Source organism: Triturus cristatus, chromosome 8 (genome assembly GCF_964204655.1).
Source record: "Triturus cristatus chromosome 8, aTriCri1.1, whole genome shotgun sequence".
Taxonomy (NCBI): Eukaryota; Metazoa; Chordata; class Amphibia; order Caudata; family Salamandridae; genus Triturus; species Triturus cristatus.
In genome coordinates, this window is record NC_140591.1 from 50,703,571 (window position 1) to 50,726,852 (window position 23,282).

At 47.9% G+C, this 23,282-nt stretch overlaps 1 protein-coding gene across 2 annotated transcripts in view; it reads right to left on the bottom strand.

The window, feature by feature from the left end:
* Positions 1 to 23,282, bottom strand: part of LOC146800040 (uncharacterized) — a 171,235-nt gene that overhangs the window by 81,700 nt on the left and 66,253 nt on the right. For both annotated transcript variants that reach the window (XM_085620943.1, XM_085620944.1), the window contains exons 5-6: positions 17,875 to 17,970; positions 9,667 to 9,762 (exon numbers count right to left, since the gene is read on the bottom strand). In XM_085620943.1, coding sequence (XP_085477069.1) covers positions 9,667 to 9,762; positions 17,875 to 17,970 — 192 coding nt within the window. The remainder of the gene's footprint in view (positions 1 to 9,666; positions 9,763 to 17,874; positions 17,971 to 23,282) is intronic.

A 23,282-nucleotide genomic window follows, 5' to 3' on the forward strand; every position in this document is an offset into this window, starting at 1 on the left:
GCGAACGGCGATCTCCCCTCGACGGCGAGCACCGACGCCGGGTCCGATCTCGACGCCGACTGCTGGACGGCGACGTCGACGGCTTCGTCGCCGAAGATGCCGATGTAGTCGAGGGCGGCCTGTTCAGGTCCCTCGACGTCGACGCCGCTTCTCCCCAGAGCCCTGGGGAGACGGCGAACAGATGGTAGTCATCCTCCTCGACGCCGCCGTCGACGCCCTCGACGTCGACGGGGAGTGGGAACGCTTACTGGTCTTCCTGCCCCTGGGGAGCCCCCCAGAGGCCTCAGTATGGGCCAAATCAGCCCCTCCAGACCCACCTGGTGCCTTCAGCCTTCTCTCCTCCAGGACTTGAAGCCTGATTTTCATTCTGTCCCTCAGGGTCCTGGCTGAGAACGAGTGGCAGATATCACAGTCTTCAGGCACGTGGGACTGGGGAAGGCAACCTATACACACCTCGTGTGGATCTATTTTAGCCTTTTTTCTACCACATTCCGGGCACTTGTCGAACAAGCCAGGTATGTTGACAGTACCAGCCACTAAGCACTTGAAAAAGTGACAAAAATTGACAAAAACCACAATAAACCCTTGAAAAGGGGAGAGCTCAATGCTCCAGCGTCCTGCTAGCAGGAGCCGGAAAAAAGAACTGAAAGTAAATGGGACCTGCTGGGCATTCTGGGATACTGGGGAAAGTTCTGGAAATCTGGCAAGTTTTCTTAAAGGCACAGTATCCTGTTCTAACCCACATAATGGCAGCCTATGGGGCTTGTCTGTCCACTCCTTCCTCTCTATCATTCCAGAGGCTTTTGCTGGTAGAGGCAGGGTTTTTTCCTATGTGGAGAAAAGCTGGACAGGCAGTGCTGTTTGTGGATGTTGGTGGAATTCTAGTTGAAGTACTGGACAGTGTAGCCTGTGGGTATAGGCTGCATTATCTGTCCTTAAATTAAATTCTCTCTTAAAGGTGTATGCAGGTCTGCATGATTTGTCACCTTTAGAGATTATTTTTTATTGCTCCGGGGTCCACGCACATGGGCGAGACTATTCACTAGATTATGACTATACACAGAGATCCCCTACTACAGAAGTTCTTGATCAAATGGCTGATTGAGCAGTGCTGATTGTACTTCTTGTTTGAATACTGAGATTCGAAGCCAAGCATGTCGGTGTAGCAAAACGCTGTTGTTGATGGCACGCGAGGCTGTATCATCTGCATTAAGAGCACATTTGATGGAAGGGTTTATAATAAGCTTACCCTCTTGAATGAGGTCGTGAGCTTTAGCCTTGTATTGGTCTGGTAAGTGTTGCATAAGTTTTTCTAGCTCATCATAGTGAGCTCTATCATAACGCACCAGGAGAGCTTATGCATTGGCAATGTACCAATGACTGGCAGCTTGAGATGCGATTCTCTTGCCTGATGAATCTATATGTTTTGACTCCTTGTCAGGAGGAGGGGCGTCACCTGTTGCCTGAGAATTTGCCCCTTTCCGTGCATTAGAAACAACAAGAGAATCTAAAGGTACCTAACCCCTGATGTAAATGGAGTCTGTAGGAGCAGCTTTATATTTTTTGTCTATCCTTGGTGTAAGTATTCTAGCTCTAACAGGGTCTTTGAATACCTCACTGGCGTGTTTTATCATACCTTTGAGCATGGGCAAAGTATTTGTGTTTTTTCAGGAGGGAGCGAAAGTTTCCACTAAAAAAGCCTCATCAGTATGTAATTCCACCCCATGGTATTGAGCAGCTCTATTAATGAGCTGTGCGAAACCAATATTGTCATCGGGTGGTGATGGTCTGGAGGGATATAGAACGGGGTCATTAGTATGATCTGGGTCCTTATCATAATCATACCAGGGGAATGAGTCCTGTGAAATGTTGTCCTCATTATCATCCCCGCCGCCTTCCCCGTCTCCATCTCAGTCTCAATCTCCGTCCCCATCCCCATTATCATCCCATGGTCAGGTGAAAAACGTGGTGGTGAGTTTGCTGGTGAAATTAGCAGATTTGGGTTAAAAGGTGGCGGAGAGCGAGGTTAGTACCCATGTCTTTTTTCTTAAGAGGTATGTGGTAGTCATCAGGGAGGTCCAGCTTCCATTTTTTAGGAAGTGTTGCTCGAAGTTTTCCAGTGTCTGGGTCAATATGCAACTGTTTTTGCTTCGGATCCAAAGATTCTTGTGGAGGAAGTTCTTTGGATGGAGACTGTTTATTTTCTGAAGGTTTAAGAGGGCTTCCGTGCTTTTTAGGGTCGGTGATCTTCGGTGCAGAATGTTTCGGCTCCGAAGGCTTGACTTTTCCCAGTTTCATATCCGAAGGCTTTTCTTTTGGTTGCAAAGTTTTTCCTTTATCTGGTTTCGGTTCCGATGCTTTCAGTTTAGCCGGTGTCAGTTCTGAAGCTTTTGGTTTCGGCTCAGAAATCTTTGGTTTATGGGAATCTTTCGGTGCTGAAGATGGCTTCGGTGCTGACAGTGGAGCGTCAGGCTTAGCCTTGTGTTTCGGTGTTGAAGATGTGCGTTTGGCACTTGCATGGGGTTGGCACGATCCCGAGCCGGAAGACTTGTCTTTATGTTTCATAGCCGGGCTCGAAGCCGGGGCATCTGAAATAGTATCACGGTGTTGACCTGAGCCTGAAGGTGTAACCAGAGTCTTTGGTGTTTTTGTGGGCAGTTGGGGCTCGTTACTCACAGTACGTTGAGCCAGAGTGACGTTCGAGTCCTCTTCCATGTCGGAGTCATCGGCTTCAGACACAGAAATGTATCCTTCAGCGCCGGGTTGGAATTCCAAATCTTCTCCGAAGATATCTGGCACTGGACTAGTGCCGCGTCTCATTTCGTGACGTCAAGCCCGACGGTCAAGAGTCGTTTTCTTCTATCGGAATGATGACAGGCCTCACATCTGGTTTCTTCGTGCTCCGGGGAGAGGCAGAGGTTACAGACTTCGTGCAGGTCTGTGAGTGGGAACTTAGCACCACACCCGGGGCATTTCTTAAATGGAGTCCATTCCATGGACTGCTGGCGTGGTCGGCGCAGGTAGGCCTCATGGCACGCATCGATCGAAGGAGTAGAATTTTACAATGCGTGTCGAAAGGGAAACCACGATTGAAAACAATACCGTCGAGTCGTAAGGATTGCGCATCGAAAATGTTCAAAGACGATCCCGAACCGGAACGGCGCAATACACATCTGAACCGGATGGCGGAAAAAACAATCTGGGGATGGAGTCGATGCCCATGTGAACTATCATCATAAGGAGGAGTCACCTACCTCGTGACTAGGAAGACTTCTTCGAAGAAAAACAAAGTGCAAACATCCGAGCCAAACACCAGATGGCGATCTATGCTAACGCATATGATCTACAGCTCATATGCCTCGAACATGTAGTACTTCAACTCTGTAGTTCTCCGCCTTACCTGGAAGCGTCTTAATGCTGCATCTGCCTGATCGTTAAAAAAATTGGGCACCATCAAATGGTTTAATCGGACAAAGCCGACAGGACAGCTTCCGAAAAGCCTAAAGATCTCAACCAGGCCCGACGCCTTAGCACCACTGCAGATGCCATGGCCCGCCCCACAGAATCAGTGATGTCCATCCCACACCTGCTGGCAACCTTTAATCAATCCATATCCGGAAGAGATGGGAGCATGTTCTGTAAAGAATCCCATAAGGAATAGGAAAAGTGCAACAGCATACAGGACGTGTTAGTGGATCTTAATGCTGTGCTGGCTGAAGCAAATATATGCTTACCACAAGCATTAGGACACCTAGAATCTTAGGAATAGAATCTACATCCTAGGAAGACGTTGCAGCCTGAGTCACCAGGCCACAAGTGGAAGGATCCCTATGTAAACAAACTGGATCCCCAGGTGCAGGCAGATATCTGCGTGCAACATCACGGCCCACTGAGACCTCAGGCTTGGCCCAAGCATCTAACAAAATGTCGAATAGGGTCTCACTATACAGAAGAACAGGCTCTTCCCCGGTCTGTCCCTGGTAAATGACTTCTATCAGAGGGTCTGCAGACCTCTGCACTATGGGCAGTGACAAGTCTAATACTCTAGGTCGGGTTTATCGCAGAGCGGTGGATGCTTCGTCTGATTCTATAACTACGTGAGGAAGATGGTTCTGGGGTCTAGCCAGTAATGCACAAAATGCTCTTGAGCACAGAGATAATAGGGATGGAGATCTGGGGCTCAAAAGCTTCCTTGGGCATACGGATGTGCGAGCTCCCTCCAGCAGACTCTTGGCTGTCAGCCCGCCTATGTGAGAGTACTCAAATGAGAGTGAAATTTCACGAAAAAGTGCTGTGTTAGGGTAAAAAGTATGTGGAGGAATAGATACAAGAAGAGTGGTAGTACTATCATTATCTGAATCGCTATGTGGTCTGCCAGAGACAGCGGTGACCGGATCCAACGTGCCACCAGATCTTCCAGTTAGAACAGTGCTCTCCCATACTTGTTGCGAACCACCAGTTCCGGATCACAGTGCACCCAGATCCCTAGGGATTTAACTGGGTCTGTTCACCAGAGCAAGGAAAAGTCCAAGGAGAGTTGTTGTGTGCATGGTGTTAGCGGGATAACTACTGATTTAGACCAGTTTATACTCAAACCAGAGTAACGTTCAAAACGAATATATTCCCTTATCAGTGGAGTTAGATTATCTGCTGGGTTGTGAACATAAAGGACCAGATCATCTGCGTATAGGGAGATGCTTATAGGGCGCAATCAAATATGCAGTGTGCTGTTGGCGTATTTTGCATGCCAGTAGCCCGAGGGCCAAAGTGAACAGCAGTGGCGACAAGGGGCAGCCCTGCCCTGTCCCTCTATAAATGGCAATGGGTCCGCTGTGTCATCCTTTATGCGAATTCTGGCATCCGGTTCAGTGTATAATAATTGGATCAAGTGAAGGAAGGTGTGTGGAAACCCCAATTTAGGCCGGACAGCAAACATGAATTCCCACTCTACAGAGTCGAATGCTTTGGCAACATCTACCAATGCAGCCGCTGCAGGCAGATCAGCGTCCAGCCGATGAAACAGAGCAAATATCCCGAGCTAGTTATGCGTTGTTGAGCAAGCAGGAATGAATTCCGATTGATCAGGTAAAACTAAGTATTGCATCAGGGGTTGTAGCCTGGTGGCTATTATTTTTGCTAAGATTTTAGTGTCAGTGTTGATAAGTGAGAGAGGTCGGTAAGATTCACAATGATCTGTATTCTTATCTGGTTTGAGTAAGGTTACTAACAGAGCGCCCCAGGGAATTGGGGGAGCACACCTCACTCACAGGCTTCCGCATACATTACAAGCAGATGTGGGACTAAGAAGTCGCTGAACTCCTTGTAAAATTCACCTGGCAAGCCATCCGTCCCATGGGCGTTGCCGTTGGGCAGGGAGCCGATCGCGTCCCGTATCTCCTTATCTCATACTCTGTGATGGGATCTATAAAATATTCCATATGTCAGTCAGACAGCCAGGCCAGGGCAATGTCTTTTAAATAGTTTGCAAACTCATCGCCGCAAGCAGTCAGGTTTTGGGGAGTATAATTGTGAATAATAGTCTATGAACACCCGTAATGTAGACGGCGTGTCGTACCATTCCCTACCCTGAGCGTCTATTATCTGCACGATTTGTGTGGGGGTCCGTGTTGGTTGCAGCCTGGTTGCAAGAGTGCGGCCAGGTCGGCCACTCTCGCCATACATCCGTTCTGTGTGTCTATGCGATAGAAAACATAATTTCTCTAATCGTGGCATCTAGTGTTTGTTCATGTTTTCTCTCTTATGCTTGGATACTGTTTTCAAGCATAGTGAGCTGCTGGCGGATGTCATGTAAAACACCTGTTTGTTTGCTGATACAAGCCCCATGCAGTGTTTCCTTAAAGGCCTCCCACAGTGTTTGTGTATGCACCACTGCACACGCATTATACTCAAATTACTTGACAATGGCACGTCGTATTTCGGCCCTGTAGACCTGGTCCAGCATTGCTGCTGTCGGGAAGTGCCATGTGAATTGTCGGGGCTTGTGACTGGGTAGCATCAACACCAGATGGATGGGGGCATGATCGGATAGAGACTTTGGCATGTGTTCTATTGTCTCCGACCAGGCATTAACCTCACGGGTAGCCAAAAAGTAATCTATCCTAGACCAAGAGTTGTGTGGATGAGGAATAAGTGCCCTCTTGTTTGTCCGAGTGCTGAAGTCTCCAAAGATCAATCAAAGTTTGCTCGTACATACCATCCCTGAGTGACTTTGCTGCTTGTTAGGTCTCGCCTAGCGAAAGCAGGGCATGCGCTGCTCTCGCTATTGCGAGTACCTTTTGTAATCTATGATCTGTCCACAATGTTCCCACACCTGTTTCAAGTCATATAGTCTCATTCCCAGCGCCAGGTCAAATGATTATCTGTGTGTAGTCAGCACGTTTTAGGTTGCAGGCCTACTGCAGCAACCCAATCGTAAGTTGGGCCCCGGAGCCTCTTCAATTGTTATTGGGAGGAGAACAGTGGTCTCATTCCAGGCACTCAGCGATGGTTCTGGCAGGTGCAGCGCAACCCGCCTGGAGCGGCCGGCATCGCGGGCCGTTACCAGGCCTCCGAGCCCTTCCCACAGTTATAAACAATGCGCAGGCTCTTCAGTGACCAAGGCAATCCGAGCCCGGAGCGGCAGGCAAGCCAGAAGGGGGATCAGCATCTCCACCACTCCAGTCGCACAGGCCCCCAAAGTGCAGACCGCACCATTCAAAACCGCCGGCACAGCACAGCGGGCCGCGCCCGCTCTCACTCACCGCCTCTGGGCAGCCGGTCGACTGTCTTGCAGTCCGGCATGTCCAACTCAAACACCGGGCTCCATGGCATCTGTGGGGTTCCGTCCAACGAGGCACGGGATCACACCCCCACGAGCAATGATCTGGGGGAGCACGCCACCCACCAGCAGACGTCGCCTCCTCCTCCTCCTCTGCACCGGCTGGCACAGGCTCTTCCCATTCTGCCTGGTTACGGCCTATGATGTCGCACAGTCTCTGGTGCTCCGGCATAGATTTGTAACCCCTAGTCGTGTCGGATCAACTCAAGCGCATCAGGACGGGTGATAGAGTCCCCTGCAATTGGTGTATGGCGCAGGATGTTTCAGGATAGATTCAGCGGCTGAAGGAGCTCGCTTATGAAGCGCCCATAATCCCCTGAATAGGAGAAACTTGCCTCTGCTGGCAAGACTATCGGGAGAAAGCAACCCAGAGGCTGATGAAGAATCCAGTCCACTGGCCTCACCAAGAGCGGTCAACCAGCTCTCCACCACCTGAAACACATTGGTGTTGGGAATGGGCTGAAGAAGCCCTGCCCCAGTCGACAAGTGGACCGTATAAACTCTCTTCCTGAAAAGGGAACACAAACTGTACATTCCCCTAAGGTTGCATAGTCGACTCCACACCAGGTGCCGAAACTGTACCATCACGGCATCGACTGAGGAAGACCAGGTGCCTTCAACCGGCACCGCCGACGTCAATGTCATTGTCAGTTGGTCAAAGACCGGCCTCGTAGGCAAAGATCCCAAAGGACTGTGAACCTGCACCAAAGCAGACGTCGACCAGCGGCGGCCCGACGACTCACCGAGGACAAACCCACCGACGGCACCCCACTCACTTCCTGGTTGCCTAAAGGTGCTCCAGTGGGAGAGGAGGTCGCAAATATGAGATGCAAAGAATCATAATATTTCCTAATCTGGGCCATCGATGCCCTGGCTCCCGGAAACACCGGGAGACCCGGTGCAGAGTTGTGTACGTTCTCCTCAGGAGCCATGAGAGACGGAGCCTCCGCGCAGTGAAGTCAGACTCTGGCTCCTTAATTGACCCCGCAAACACTCTTCCTGAGACGACGAAGAACGAGGTTGAAAAGCCTCCGAGGACTGTGACCCCCACGCCGCCATCAAGTTCAAACGCTCTTTAATTGCCTTCGGCTTCAGCTTTTGACAGGTGCCGCAATCTTCGGCATTGTGGTGCTCGCCCAAACACCACATACAAATTGTATGTGGGTTCATCACTGACATCTATCGGCTACAAGACCCACAAGGTTTGAAACCTGAAGCCATAGACGGAGGGCACACTGTTCCACTGACAACAAAGTGTCTAAGCTGGTCAAAAAACTGACCTGAGAAACCACTTCTCCGAATCCACGTTACAGCGCGGAAAAGAAGAAACTGACTTTCGCGCGCCGGAGGGGACATACATGGTTTCACTGACGTCATGTCCGGAGACGACATCATAGCGGAGCAGTATGATGCAGTCCCCCGGCGTGCAGTGGTACTGCTGAAAAAAAATCCAGTCTGGCCCCTGGGGAGAATTCAAAGTTAAGGAATCTGCGGCTAGATGTCTCTATCAAATAGCCAGCACACTAGATAGTAGAAGGTTTTTCAGGGGGCACCTCTAAGGTGCCCTCTGGATGCATGTCATAATAAATCTTGTACTGGCATCAGTACAGATTTATTAAGGCAAGGTGTTAGATAACAAACACCGTAGGTGTCAATGGAGCCATCATGTAGCTGGGGAACATGTAAAGACCAGTGTTCAGTACATGTACTTAAGATGGCTTCCCTGTTCACTTGCACCATCAAGTAATTGAACTAGACAGCACAGGAGCCTATCTGCTCATGCAGATATGCCTTCCCATGTAATATAATGCAGCCTGCCTTAGGGGTAAGGCTGATTCACATATATTACCTGCAGTGACTATGGCATGGTACACAGGTAGTGTGCCATGTTATGTTTTCACTCATGGTTCGTACCATGACACGCCGTCTGCAATATCCAGACTGCATGCAATTTGTATGGGGGTCCCTTGGAGTGGCAAAATTAATGCGGCAGTCCTTAGGGACCCTCTTTGGTACCCATGCCCTAGGTACCAGGGGTACCAGTTTCTAGGGAGTTACAGGGGTGTCAAAGTGTGTCCCTAAAACAAGGCAAAATTGTCTAATTGGCAAAGAGCACTGGCAATGGACCCTGGTTAGCAGTCTTCAGTGCGCTGTCAGAGTCGAAAACCAGCACCAAGTAGTTCTAATGGGGGCAAAAAGGGGGAGGGCTCAACTGCACCAAAATTCCAGTTTCCTGCACATATCTACTAAATATGTAAATAATGACCAGGAAATGCAAAGCTACATTTCAATTTACCCCCCCCATCTCTGGTTGGTTGATACAAGGGACATACTGTAAAATAGAACATGAAGAGTACTAGGTATTGAGGCACGAGTCAATCAAGTATATGAGCAACACAGGCAGACATGTTTCCCATACAAGCTCCCATGTATAACTGACAACAAAAAGAATCCTTCTGAGATAAGGGAAAATAAAACAAACTAAGGAATCACAATGCAGTAACTAGGTAAAGTGAAGGCATGATGGGGTGGGAAGAAAGCAAATACCATGGAACATAGAAGTAAACTATCCTAGCGCAGGTTTACAAGTAACTTGTATATCCTTTTCACAAGGATGCAGTTATTGTTTTTAAGATTATTAATTCTTCGTTTCATCTTGGAGTTCAATTTATCTACAAACCAATCCGCTCTCCTCTTTCAAGTTTGTTGAGTTAAGAGCTATGCTAAATGCCTTTTCTGTAAGACACTCTAATAAATCTTTTGAAATATAGGAAGCTTGAGAATACATTTTAACTATTGGTTTTATGCTAGGATCTCATATGACTCACCTGCGCTACCTTGTTCATCCTCAGACTCTTGCTTGAAAAGTGGTTTGTTGTATTTGGTAAAGCTCTGTGAAATTACAGACGTAGCAACGATATCACCTGCAAGAAACACAGAATAATAAGAACACTCTTACGAAATCTCAGCAGAGCACAAGCATAAGTGGATGAAATACGTAATGGTGACTGTTCTGCAATGCCATCTGTAAGCAGAGTATGCATGCTGTAATCCATGATATATTTAAAGTGTCACTTTATCATTTCCTTTACACAACTGTGTGCATGGGACATCACAACACACATCTGATTCATAATGAACCTGGAAGACTACTTGGTGGTAAAGAGTGTCACTAGATCACTGCTTTATTTCCTCTTTACGCTGATGTTGGCACAGATAATCCAGATAAGATGACCACGATTAGAGTCTTGTTTAAATTACTGTCTGGCCTTGGCTCATTCTATTAGGCCAATGTGCCCAAGTCACTAAACCCACAATCTACAACTCAAAGTTACTACTACACCATTGGCCATGAACACGGTCGCATTCCTGGACTTCTGCCAGTTGCCTAACACACTGGCATTGAGACCTTAATGTAAAGAGGAGGAGGGGCACTGGACTAATTAAAGTCTGATGACTTGAATTTCCAGTCTACCAAATAGCAATCAGTAGAGGAAGTGTTGGTAGTTCCTATATATCTACATAGGATCTGCGAGTTTAGACAACAAACTGTGGGATTGGTGATTCCAGACACCCCACCGGATAGGTTCGCCTGTATACCAGCTAACTCACAGTGCCACTGTAAACTCCTCTTACCAAGGAGAGAATAGTTCCTGGCAACTATTGAACACGACAGCCATGTCCCATCAGAGATCGTGGAAACAGTACAGTAGTTTTCGCCCAGTTACTTTTGCTCACTTGGTCTCAGAGAGATACACAGAATAAACAGTGGAGACGTTTTCAATAGACATTTATTGAGCCAGCCTCATCCTAGTGTTAAATAGGTGTGCTGCAACAACCATAACACAGAAACAGATACAAATGATTATATGCACCAACAGAGTAAATGGATGTTAGATTTCTACCTAAGTGCTAAAACAAGGAGCATAGGCAGGTATATAAATACATGACAATAATAATGTATACTCCTACGATGCAACCCTAACTAGATGTACCCAAGTGTACCTAGCATGTATGTAGCTGTAGAGCCAAGAATCCCCCTACGAAAGAGCCAACCCCATTACCTGGTGTGAGAGAATGAAGCACCCCGTCTTTGTATCGAGATGGACACCCCGCGAGGGATGTCAGACCACTGCGTGCTTGAGTGTCTGCGTGCAGGAACTTCTGCGCCTCACGTCATTGTGTCAGCATGGAAGTCTTTTTCCTCTTCCTACCCCGGCAAAGATGTGGTGTATATATACCCATAAGGTACCCCCAGGGGATTCTACCTTGCTGTGTGATGTCAGCCGAGGATGACGGAAGCGATGAACTCTATACATAGTTATTATGAAGAAGATGGTAATCCTGCGGTGATTGACAATTCTCATCCATAAGGAGGCTAGACCACAAGACATTTATGCAGCGCTTAACTAGGTAAAAGGTCAACACCAAAACTCGTTATGTAGTATAACGGTACTGTAAATGTAGGTAAAGGGTCAGGTGACTACTCAAGCCTATATTGGGGTACCCTACGAGACATAATAGCAGCAAATTGGTGGCAATTATGACACCCACCCTTACCCTCTCATGACACCCCTGCTTTATAAACACAAATTACTGTCTGACAGGGCTTTTCATACAGTAGATTGAAAGGACCACAATCACTGCTGCACTCTATTTTGATAACAAAGATATTCACTTTGGCCGTTTCAGTCTCCAAGGGAGGTGCAATTGAGCAGCCAAGGTTTAGTCTAGAAGGCACTCAAGTGTTTGGTTGAACAGTGTTCACAGCACTGGGCCACAACTAGTGACAGGGCCCAGCACCGATACTGCCCAGTAACCATCGATTCCCACAGAATTCACAAAAAGACCGCACATTGGTAGAAGCAGCAGCAATCACTTTCAAACTTTATTAAGCTGTCTGCCTCACATTTAGAATGCCTCGGGTTAAATGGAGCTCCCTGTGGGAACGTGTTGTCATAGTGACTGCAGGGGTTGAGATTATACCCCTACCTCATTACATTCAAAGTATTATGAGTTTTAGTATTTAGTATTGAAAAAAGCACCAGAATGGCAGAGCCACCATCTCAACAATAATCATTAAAGCATTCTGAATTGATAATAGAGAAATATTTTTGGGAACTCCAGCATGCATATACTCTGACACTCTGGGGCGGTAGCAGATATGTCATTCTCCAAGAGTGAACTAGGATGTTTGTAAACGTTTGTTCATGTAGACTAAACTTTGAAGGTAGGTAGTGTGTCCATGATCATTTGTCTTGTACTGGCCTTGATGACAAACCACGTGCAATGTCCAGCTTCGGCTAGACTTATCTGAGCTGATATCCTTTTGTAGTCCAACTACAAATTACTAGCTGAAGGACACCAATATTTATGTCAGGTTAGGACACTGACTGGAATCTATAGCCAGCAAGTCTTGATCTCCTTCAAAACTAAGAATCCTTACAATACCATAACAGAGTGCATCTTTGCATATTTTCCTCCTTGTCATCTTCACAATAGGAATGGAAGCAGACACCAAATTGACTGTGGATGTGGAAAAGGAGTCATGAGCCAGATTCCCTGAACAAAGAGAGGTACCCGCTACTCAGGTAAAACCCAGGACGAGACTTGGGGAAACAAGAACTCAGGTACTGTTTTTTTCAGAAGTTCTAACTCCCTGGGGCCTCAGAGTCAACATCCCAGAAACTGCAGCAGTTTTTCAAAAACATCTTAAAGGAGAGCCACAATTTTCTGCAACATTCATTAGGCTCTCCACAGGAAATCTCTTAAATGGACTCCACAACAAAATGACATTAATGTGACTACACCTCAGCGCACATGCATGCACAAACACACAAAGTAACAACTTCAATTAAGCAGGACCGAGCATATTTTACCAGGGAATTACTGTCGGTCATCTCTTGACCAGCCAAGGTTACAGGTATTAGAGAGGTCATGTTCCTGAACTCTAGAATCAGCTGCTACGGTCAACGATACTGTAGACGGACAATGAATTGGAGACATTCTTGACCGAGGTGCCTTTCCTGCTTTGACCTTCGACAGCCTCGCCGATATTCTGAGCACAATTAAATCTGGCTCTCCTAGTATTCTTTTCAGAGCTGCAGAGGCGATTCTTCCCACCCTGCTTGAACTATTGAATCTCTCGTTAACCACAAGAATTGTTCTAGCGGCATGGAAACATGCCAAGGTCAAAGCCATCTTGAAAAAGCACAACCTCAACCATGGCGATCTCTGACATTTTCGCCCAATGTCCCTTCTGCCTGGGATTAGTAAAATACTCAAAAGGCACATCAACCTCCGCTATCAGAATTTTTCGAGAAAAATATTCGGTTGCATCCCATGCAGACAGGGTTCCGTCCTGTTATTTGGTACAGAGACTGCTCTTCTGGCAGTAGTAGAAGCAACTGAACAACTCCTAGACAAGGGTGGCTCTACTGCAATAATCCTTCTAGATCTTAGCTCAGCTTTCAATAATGTCGTTCACAATATTTTGGTGGATAGACGGCAGAAATCTGGTATTGGAACCACCCTAGCTTGGCTTAGGTCCTTGCTGGAAAATATGACTTTCCAGACCTTCCAGGGTGACTGCACATCAATCAATTCCTCCCTTAAATGTGGAGTACCTCAGGGCCCATCCTTGAGCCCTATTCTATTTATTGTTTACTAAAGACCTCTGGCTGACATCATCCTGCCTTTTGGGCTCTCCATAATATCTTACGCGGACGATACGCAATTAATCTTTTGTCTTTATCAAAGGGATGGTTCCGCCACCTAGTCCCTTGGCCTTTGTTTAGAGTCGGTCGCTAATTGTATGAAGAGCTCCTGTCTTAAACTTAATGGAGACATAATGGAGCTAATGGTTCTGGGCAATAACTCCAAGCTACCCTTCAATCTGGGCTGGCCAAGCTGCCTAGGTTCTCCTCCATCTTCCAAACCGGTTATAAAGAGCTTGGGAATGTGGCTAGATGCCTCTCTTAAATTCAGATTTCCAAGCCGCTACCTGCTACAGGAATGCTTAAGCTGCTGAGCAAAATTCTTCCTCTTTTGCCACCCATCTTGAAAAGGCTGGTTGTCCAGTCACGTATTCTTTGTCGCTTGGACAACGGCAATTCTCTTGATCTGGTTCACCTAAAGCAATGATAAAGAGGCTGCAAATAGTTCAGAATGCAGCCGCTCGGATGCTCTATCAAATTCTGAGACATCTTTCTGCCCGACAAGCTCTGTGCTCTCTCCATTGGATTCCTGTGGCTGAGAGGATCAAGTTCAAGTCTCTTTGTATTGCCTACAGGGCTCTCTGTGAGAAAGGACCTATGATCACTCCCCCACTGTTTTCATTCTACACTCCTGCAAGATGATTGTGCTCCACTAATACCTTTCTCGCCATAATCCCTGCTATTAAGAGACCTAGACAGGGAGGGCACGCTTTTTCATTTAATGCCGCTAGGCTGTGGAATAGCCATCCACTTCCTCTATTGAAAAATAACTTCCCTTGCGGAAACTACTGAAAACTTGTCTCTTCTAGAACAGATCTTTGTAAAATCTCTGTATGGCCACTGTATTCCTCTGTGTTACACTCTTAGCACTGGAATACCTACAGGTAGCTACGTGCTTTATAAGTGCTTTCAGAATAGAACAGATAGCCGACACACACTTTGGGTGTACCCAAGCCAGAGAGTCTTCGGTTTTGCAGGTGGTAATCTAAACCATAATGATCACCTTGATCATCTAAAAAAAGGCTCCACTGTTGTTGAATAAATGTTGTGAGGAGGATTTGCCGTGGGATTAGGACCAGAGAACAGGCACAAAGAGGTGAAGCCAGGCAGAAAACGGTTAAACCAGGAAGGACGGCACAGCTACAATGGGTAGTGAACAACCATTGAAACTGCAGGCAGATTTACATATCTAGTAAATAATGAACAGGAAATACAAAGCCACATTTCAATTCACCTTCTATCGCTGCTTGATACAAGGGACATAATGTGAAATATAACAACATGAACAGTAATAGGTATTGAAGGTATTGCCAATCAGGTATATGAGCAACAAAGGCAGACATGTTTCCCAAACAGGCTGCTATGAATAACTGACAAACAGAGAATTCAGGAATGAGGGAAAATAAAATAAACAAACTAATCACAAAGCAGTAACTAGGAAAAGTGAAGTCATGAAGAATGAGAAGAATGCAATAACTAATCAACATAGAAGTAAACTATCCTAATCCAGGTTTAAAGGATGTCTGTAGGACGCTAGCTCTTTATGTGATATATCAAGAATCTGATATATCGTGTAGAGAGTCCAGGGGTTCCCATGTGAGTGGACAGGGCTTGCTATGCAATCTATAAGTGCTCTATTAGGAAGTAGTGTGGTTGAGCAGCCTTAGGCTTAACACAGAGGACTGGAAGACACTTGCAAATACGCACAATGATCAGTATATGACAACTCAAGAAGAAGCAGCTCCACACCAATTTATAAAAATAGCAAGCATCTTTATATATGTTTAGGCATCAGACAAAATCGTTCAGGTATGTAAGTTTTTAAATATAGATTCTTTACACTTTAGTAAGTGGGCACAGTGCAAGGAAGGAAGAACAGGTTCTGCAAACGGGTATAGTACAGCGACTTACAAGACCAATCTTCAGGAGCTAAGCTGACTGGTGGGCAAGGTCCAAGGTAGGACCAACAGTACACCACCAGGGGCACTAGGGCGGCCATATGCAGGGTGCAAAAACAGAGCCCAATAGGTTTCTATTGAGATCAGTCACTGCAGAAAGAGGCTGCAAGCTCTGGATGGAAGGTCAGTCGGGGAGAACCAACAGGGGGGATAAAGGCTTGTGATGCTGGGGGACGTAGGGACACTTGGGTCCTCTTCTCCAACGCCCGAGGGCGACAGATGCAGAGGTGTCTTTAGGCATCAGGTTTTCTTATCGGAAGCAATCGAGAGGCCTGCTTGCAGAGGCTGCAGGCGACGTCAGGGAGTCCACAAGGTGGCCCACTGGTAACTTCGGGTATCAGGTTTTGGTGGTTTCGGAGGTCTTAGAGTCTTTTCATTTGGAGTTTCTGCAGGATGCAGGGACCAGTTCCGCTGTTCTTCGGGAGGTCTTTGTCTTGAAGGTAGGCATTCCTCCCAGGTTTTGAAGGCACAACAGCTGCTGGACGAGACATCTTTGGCAAAGAACAGCAGACAGGCCGGCAGGGCTGGGCAAAGTCAGTTGATCTCCACAGTCTTTTGCGTTTGCAGCTCTTCAGTGCCCTTCTTCGTTGGGCGTCAGGATCTGCTTCTCTGGTGCCAGGGGCTCCCCTACATACTGAATTGAGGGGTTAAGGGAGTGTAGGGTAACAGCCAATGGGATACTGACTCTTTGTGTCACTGCACCCCCTAAATGACCACTTCCTGTGGGAAGTGGGCATAACCCTGCGCCAGAATTCCTAAGTATGCCATTGCAAAGATGGCTAATTCTGAAAAATTGTGTCCACCTCTCAGTAGCCCACCTTAGGGTTGGTACTAGCCTGGAGGTGGCACACCTACCTGACTAGCTAATTGTTCTGCCTGTCCAGGTGTCAAGGGGGCCCTGGACTAAGGGGTTGGCATCCTCTACTGTGAGGGGGAACCAGACATCGCATTTCAAGGGTGGAAGCCCTTTGAGGCTTGCAGTACAAAGAAAGCTAATCAGCAGGTCATCCTGTGGAAGGGGGTGTTACACCCTTTTCCCTGACAGGCTTTTGTTCTGGGTCTCCTGAAAGCAGGGGCTCTTATCCTCGGAGGTCAGAACATTGTCTTGGGTGGCAGAAACCAGTCAGCAAGGACACCAGAGGCTGGTAGCTTTTCAGGGGGCACCTCTAAGGTGCCCTCTGGGTGCATGTATTTGTAAATCTAACACTGGCATCTGTGTGGGTTTACTAATACGAGATGTTTGATACCAAACATCTCGATTTTAGTGAAGCCATCATGTAGCTCGGGAACTCGATTTCCCCAGTGTCTAGCACATGTTTTATAATGGCTTTCCTGGTCACTTGTACCGTCAATAATAGGACTGACCAGCACAGGGACATATCTGCTCCTGCAGGAATGCCCTCACATGTAATATTCAGGCCTGCATTAGAGGTGACTTACACATATTACATGCAGTGTTAGGGGGCATGGCACTCAGGGATGTGTAACATATTGGGTTTTCACTTTCATCTTCACCAAGACATGAAGGCTGCGATAGCAGCCCTGCATGTGCTTGGTGAGGGGTGGCACAATTCGTGCCGCTGCACTTAGGGACACTCCCTAGTACCTCAGGTCCTAGGTACCATGGGGTACCATTTACTAAGGACTGACAGAGGGTGCTAAAAGGTTTTGCCAATTGAGGGAAACAATTGAAAATGTTTAGGGAAAGAACACTGGTACTGGGGGGAGCTGGTTAGCAGGAACCCAGTACACTTCAGTCAAAGTTGCATATGATACCAGGCAAAAAGTGGGGGGTGGCACTGCAACAGAAATCCAATTTTCCTACAAGGTCAGTCGCATATCTGTTTCACAAGGATGCCATTTTCTTGTTTTTAAGATGATCAATGCTTCTTTTTATCTCAGTTGTACAGTTCTTCTACAAAATACTCCTCTTTCAGGTTTGCTAAATTAAGAAGCGTGAGATCTGCCTTTTCTGCGAGACAGTGCTTCCCAAACTGATTCAGCGGGAGCCGATATTTGATGGATTTGGAAAGCCCAAACAATAAAAGAAGCTTGGTAATCAGTAAAAGTGCATGTCTGTGCATATTTAGTGGCCATTTCAATGGAACATGTGCTGCCTGCATATGACAGTGTGCTACCACAGAATGATTTAGTTACACCCCAAAACATTTTTTTTTAAAGTGCCTGCCTCATGTCCGTTGAAGCTAGGTGGGTCACACTAGCTTGTTCTATAAATTAGGTTGTGGGCCTAAAGAATGTCAGAATCACTGCTGTAGGACATTTTAATAAACCTTTGGAAATATAAGAACATTTGGAACACAATTTAACCAGTGGTTTTATACTAGAATCTCATATGACTCACCTGGGTTTCCTTGTTCATCCTCCATCTCTTGCTGGAAAAGCGTGTTGTTGTCAGTTGTAAAGCTCTGTGAAATCACAGGTGTAGCAACTAGATCACCTGCAAGAAGCACAGGATATTAGGAACAATCCTATGAAACACTGAACAGTGACTGTTCTGCAATGCCATTTTTAAGCAAACTATGCATAATATAATGAGAGTGGATGGGATCCATGATATTTTTCATGTGACACTTTATCATTTACTTTTCATAATTGTGTGCATTGGACATCCAAAAACACATCTGATTCATATTGAAACTGGAAGACTCTATAGTGGTAAAGCTGGTCAGTAGATCACTGCTTTATTTCCTCTTTATGCTTCTGTTGGCACAAGTAATCCAGATAAGACAACCACAAATAGAGTGTTGTTTAAAATTACTGCCTGGCCTTGGCTCATTCTATTAGACCAATGTGCCCAGGTCACTAAAACTACAATCTCCACCTGAGACTTGTCACCAGACAGTGCAGGTCGGCCCAGCATTAAGTGGACACGAAAACTGCAGCATACCTGGACTTCTCCAGTTGTCTAACACATTAGGATTAAGACCTACATGTGAAGGGTAGGAGCAGCCCTGGACTAATGAAAGTTTGTGATGACTTCAATTTATAGCCTACCAGTCAGTAATCAGTGGAGAGAGCTAATAAGTGCCCACTGCCGCCCCCCCCAATGACAACCTTGCTTTAACACGGACAATTACTGTCAGACACTCTTCTTTGGGGCTCTTCTGAGCTCAGTGGGTGTAAGTGGGTACAGGACAATATCCAATATGAGAAAACAGCCTAACAGTAGATTGAGAGGGTCAAAAACACTAGTGCACTCTACGTTGAGAACCAAGATACCCGCTTTCACCTTTTCAATCTGCAAATGTGGAGCAATTAATCAGCCCAGGTTTAGTCTAGGAGACACTGGAGTGTTTGGTGCAACAATGTTCAAGGCACCAGGACACGATTAACAAGTGAGAGTGCCCACCACGGATACTGACTAGTAACCACTGATTCTGCCAGAATCCACAAAAAGTGACGATAGCAGCAATGACTTTAAAACTTCATTAAGCTGTCTGCCTCACAGCTATAAATACCTCGGGTATAAAGGAGCTCCCTGTGGGACGGGGAGTCACAGTAACTGCAGGGGTTGAGGTTATACTCCCTGGTGCCTATCTCTTTAAAACCAGAGCACAATGAATTTTAGTAGAGGCAACTGTAAAGCCCCCATCTCAACAATAATCATCAAATCATCCTGAACTGATGAAAGAACATCAATTTTTGCAACTGCTGCATGCATGTACTCTGACACTTCGGGGCGTTTACATACTTCTGTTATTCTCCAGGAGTAAGTGAGGAGGTTTGTGCATATGGATGAACTTTAGCAGTCTGTGACAACAGGTTCATGAGAGGACATGACTTCAAGCACATACAGAGAGCGCCATCTTCAGTAGATGTATTGATTATTGCCACAATAAAAGCAACAGCAAATGTCAGGACAATTGCCAAAGATGGATCTCAAGAGATTAGTTGCAGCTCCAATAAAAATGACTTTAGTGGCTCAATCACACCAGAGGTGGCCTCAATAACAGGAGGCTGGCAAATGTTAGTATAATGGCAAAGAGGGCCTCAAGGATTAATCCCTGATCAAATAAAAAGACTTTAGAGGCGCAATCATACCAAAGGTGGCTACAAAGGGACTGTTTCAAGCCAGACATTGCTCTTTTCTCTTGATAAAGAATGTAGGAAGCTGGCACTTTATGGGATATATTAATAAGTTGATATACCGTGTAAGGAGTCCAGGGGTTCCCTTATGAGTGGACAAGGGCTTGCTATGCAATCCCAAAGTGCTCTATTAGGGGGTAGTGTGGATGAGCAGCCCTAGGCTAAACACAGGGGAGTGCAAGACATTTGCAAAATACACACGATTAATAAATGACAAACAGACTCAAGAAGGAGATCCACTCCAATTCATAAAAACACCAAGTACTTTTATATATGTTTAGGCATCAGAGAAAAATGGTTCAGGTAAATAAGTTTTTAAAATAAAAAATCTTTTCACTTTAAAAAGTTGACAGTGCAGTATCGGAGTTCTGCAATGTCATCCTATGGAAGGAAGAACAAGGTCTGCAAACAGGTACAGTACATTGTCTTAGAGGACTCATCCAGGACCTAAAGTGAGTGGTGGACAAGATTTAAGGCAGCACCAACAATACACAACCAGTGGTCAGGTGCAGGGTGCAAATCAGCGTCTGGATGCCCAATGCGTTTAAATGGGGATCGGTCACTGTAAAAAAAAAAAAAAAAATGACTGCAGGCTCTGGCTAGGGAGCTAGTCGGGCTGAACCAGCAAGTGGGCTCAGGCCTTGAGATACCAGGGGACAGGGGCGGAGGGAGGAGGGGGCTAACCTTTGGTCCTGTTCTCCAAGGCCCAGGGGCAACAGGTGCAGGGTTGTCCTTAGGTGTCACGTTTTTCCTTACCAGAGCAGTCGCAGTTGAGGGGGCCTGTGTGCAGAGGCTGCAGGCAACGTCGGAGAGTCCAGGAGGAGTGTAACCACAATGGACTCGAGCTCTGGAGGGTTGGAGAACCTTACTGGCACCACTGGCCCTCTTCAACTGAGGCTGGAGACAACGGGTGCTGTGGTGGCTCCAGATTCATATTCCAAAGGTGGCTGCTTCTCTGAAGCTCACCGGCCCAAGGAGGCTAATCAGCAGGTCATCCTGTGGGAGTGGGTGTTGCACCTTCGTTCCATACAGGCTTTTGCTCTGGGCCTGCTGACAGCAAAGGCTCTCACCTAGGAGGTCAGAACAGTCTCGGGTGGCCGGATGGCAGAAAGCAGTCAGCAAGCACACCAGAGGCTGTAGGTTTTCAGAGGGCACCTGTATGTTTCCCTCTATGTGCATGTATTGGTGAATCTAACACTGGCATCAGTGTGGGTTTACTAATCCGAGATGTTTGATACCATACATCTCTATTTTCAGTGAAGCCATCATGTAGCTGGGGAACTCGTTTTCCCCAGTGTCCAGCACGTTTTAAAATGCCTTCCCTGGTCCCTTGTACTGGCAGTAATAGGACGGACCAGCACAGGGGCATATCTGCTCATGCGGGTATGCCCTCACATATAATATTCAGTACCCGGCCTTAGGGCTGTTAGGCCTGGTGTAGGGGTGACTTACAAATATTACATGCTGTGGTAGGGGACATGGCAAACAGGGATGTGACATGTCCTGTTTTCAGATTTGTCTGCACTAAGACACGCAATCTGCAAGGGCAGTCTTGCATGTGCTTGGTGAGGGGGTCCCTTAGAGTGGCACAATTCGGGCTGCAGCCCTTAGGAGCCTCAGGCCCTAGGTACCAGGGTACCATTTACAAGGGACTTACAAAGGGTGCTAAAGGTTTTGCCAAATGGGGGGGGAACAATTGTACAGTTAGGGAAAGAACACTGGTACCAGGGACCTGGTTAGCTGGAACCCATGACACTTCAGCCAAAGTTGCATCAAAAACCAGGATAAAAAGTGTGTGTGTGCGCGCATCGGGGGGGGGGGGATATACTGCACAAAACCGAGTTTCCTACCGACCAGTACAGAGGTATGTTGTGGTAAAAACCACTTGCGCAATGTGTGCCTAATTCCAAGTTGCAAACCTCGGAATAAGAACTAAAACACTAAATCTGTTCCGAGGTGAATAAAAAGGAAATGTACAGTTTGCACTCTCATTGTGCAGAAATGCAGACTTTTGGGGGACGCTAGAGAGCCCACAGCGGAATGGCTGCCTCTTGAGACAGCTCCACCGACCAGGCTCGAATAACGGCTAAAAAGGAGTGATGGCAGGCTCACATCTGCCTTCTGCCGCCAACTACTGACGTCGGAGGAACAGGGCTCGGAATGCGTGGACCGGTGGAGGGCCGCCGACGAGCGATTGCTGAAGAAACGGCATAATTCCCCGAGCCGTGGACGCGATGTCCGATGAATCCAAGATGGCGGCGCCCTGCGGCGGTTGGAGCACGGACGAGTAGCGGTGAACGGTGGCTCCCGCGAGGCACAGGCCTGCACAGATGACCAGCGTGGAGCTCACAGGCGAGTCAAATGCCTGTGGCAGTGGCACAATGGCACACAACGGACCCTGACGCCGCTGCCTAACCCACGCTGTGGTATGCGGGCGCGGTGGGGGACTGCACGTACGCGGCCTGCGGCGATCACCCGGACGGGCCGGGAGGCACTGTGAGGTGGACGGCCTACCCCAGAGGAGGACCCGAGGTGTGCTGGCCGGGGGCTGGATTGCCTGCGGACACATCATTCGCGTGGGACCACTGTGGGCGTTTGGACGCCGGAGGCCGGGGATCACGCTGAGCAAGCGGCACACGTCCCACGATCCGCGCATGGTCGACTGCGGGGGAGGCAACGTGGACATGAGGAGCTGGGAGGTCGTGTAGCTCACCCCTGTGGAGGCTGCCCTGCGTGTGCTCACTGCACCCGGTCCTCCTTACATAGCATACGGCGCCCGAGAGGTATGTGGAAACAGGCAAGCTGTGGTGGATGCGGTGCACCTCTGTCCACGTAGGGTGCACGCGGGTAGGCCAACGGCTGGCGCCGCCGGAGTTCTTCTGCTGGGCCGGATCGCGGCTGGGCTGGTGTCATCGTGGCCCCTGAGGATCGCTGAGCCCGGGGTTGGTTGCGGTCATCGCTGCTGTTGCTGGGGGCGACCCCGCCTCCAGGGGATCTTCTCCGGGCCTGTGGGGCTCCTGGCCACTGACGACTGGTGTGGGCTCCTCGGACTGGCGGCTGCGGCACGGGAGACCCCCCGTGCGATATCACGATGGGGAAACCGGATAAAACACAGTCAAAGCTGCCATTTGAAGGCAAAAAGCCCACGAAGGAGCAGTCGACGGCGGCGGCGCCGGCGCCGGCGCAGGGAGTGCCCGTGGACGCGTCTGCGGGTATGGAGGGAGTGCTGCAGGCCATACAGCGTAGCTTGCAGGACATCAACGGCAAGCTCGACACTATCACACTGCGAGTGGACAACATGTCGGCCAAATTAGATGGCCACGAATTGCGCCTGGAGGAAGCAGAGTCACGCATATCGGCGGTGGAGGACGAAGCACATGGCACGCAGCAGCAGTGCACCAAGATGGAGAAGCTGTTGGAGGTCATCCGCAACAAGGCAGAGGATTTGGAGGCGCGCTCACGGCGCAACAACATCCGCGTCGCGGGCATTCCAGAATCCACCAACACAGGGAAAATGGAGACCTATTTCGAAGAGCTGATACGCGGCGTGTTTGGCATGGAGCATCTATCAGCTATATTTGTTGTGGAACGTGCACACAGGACCCTCGCCACACGCCCGAAGCCGGGGGCGACCCCCTGGGTGGTCGTCGCCCGGATCCTGAA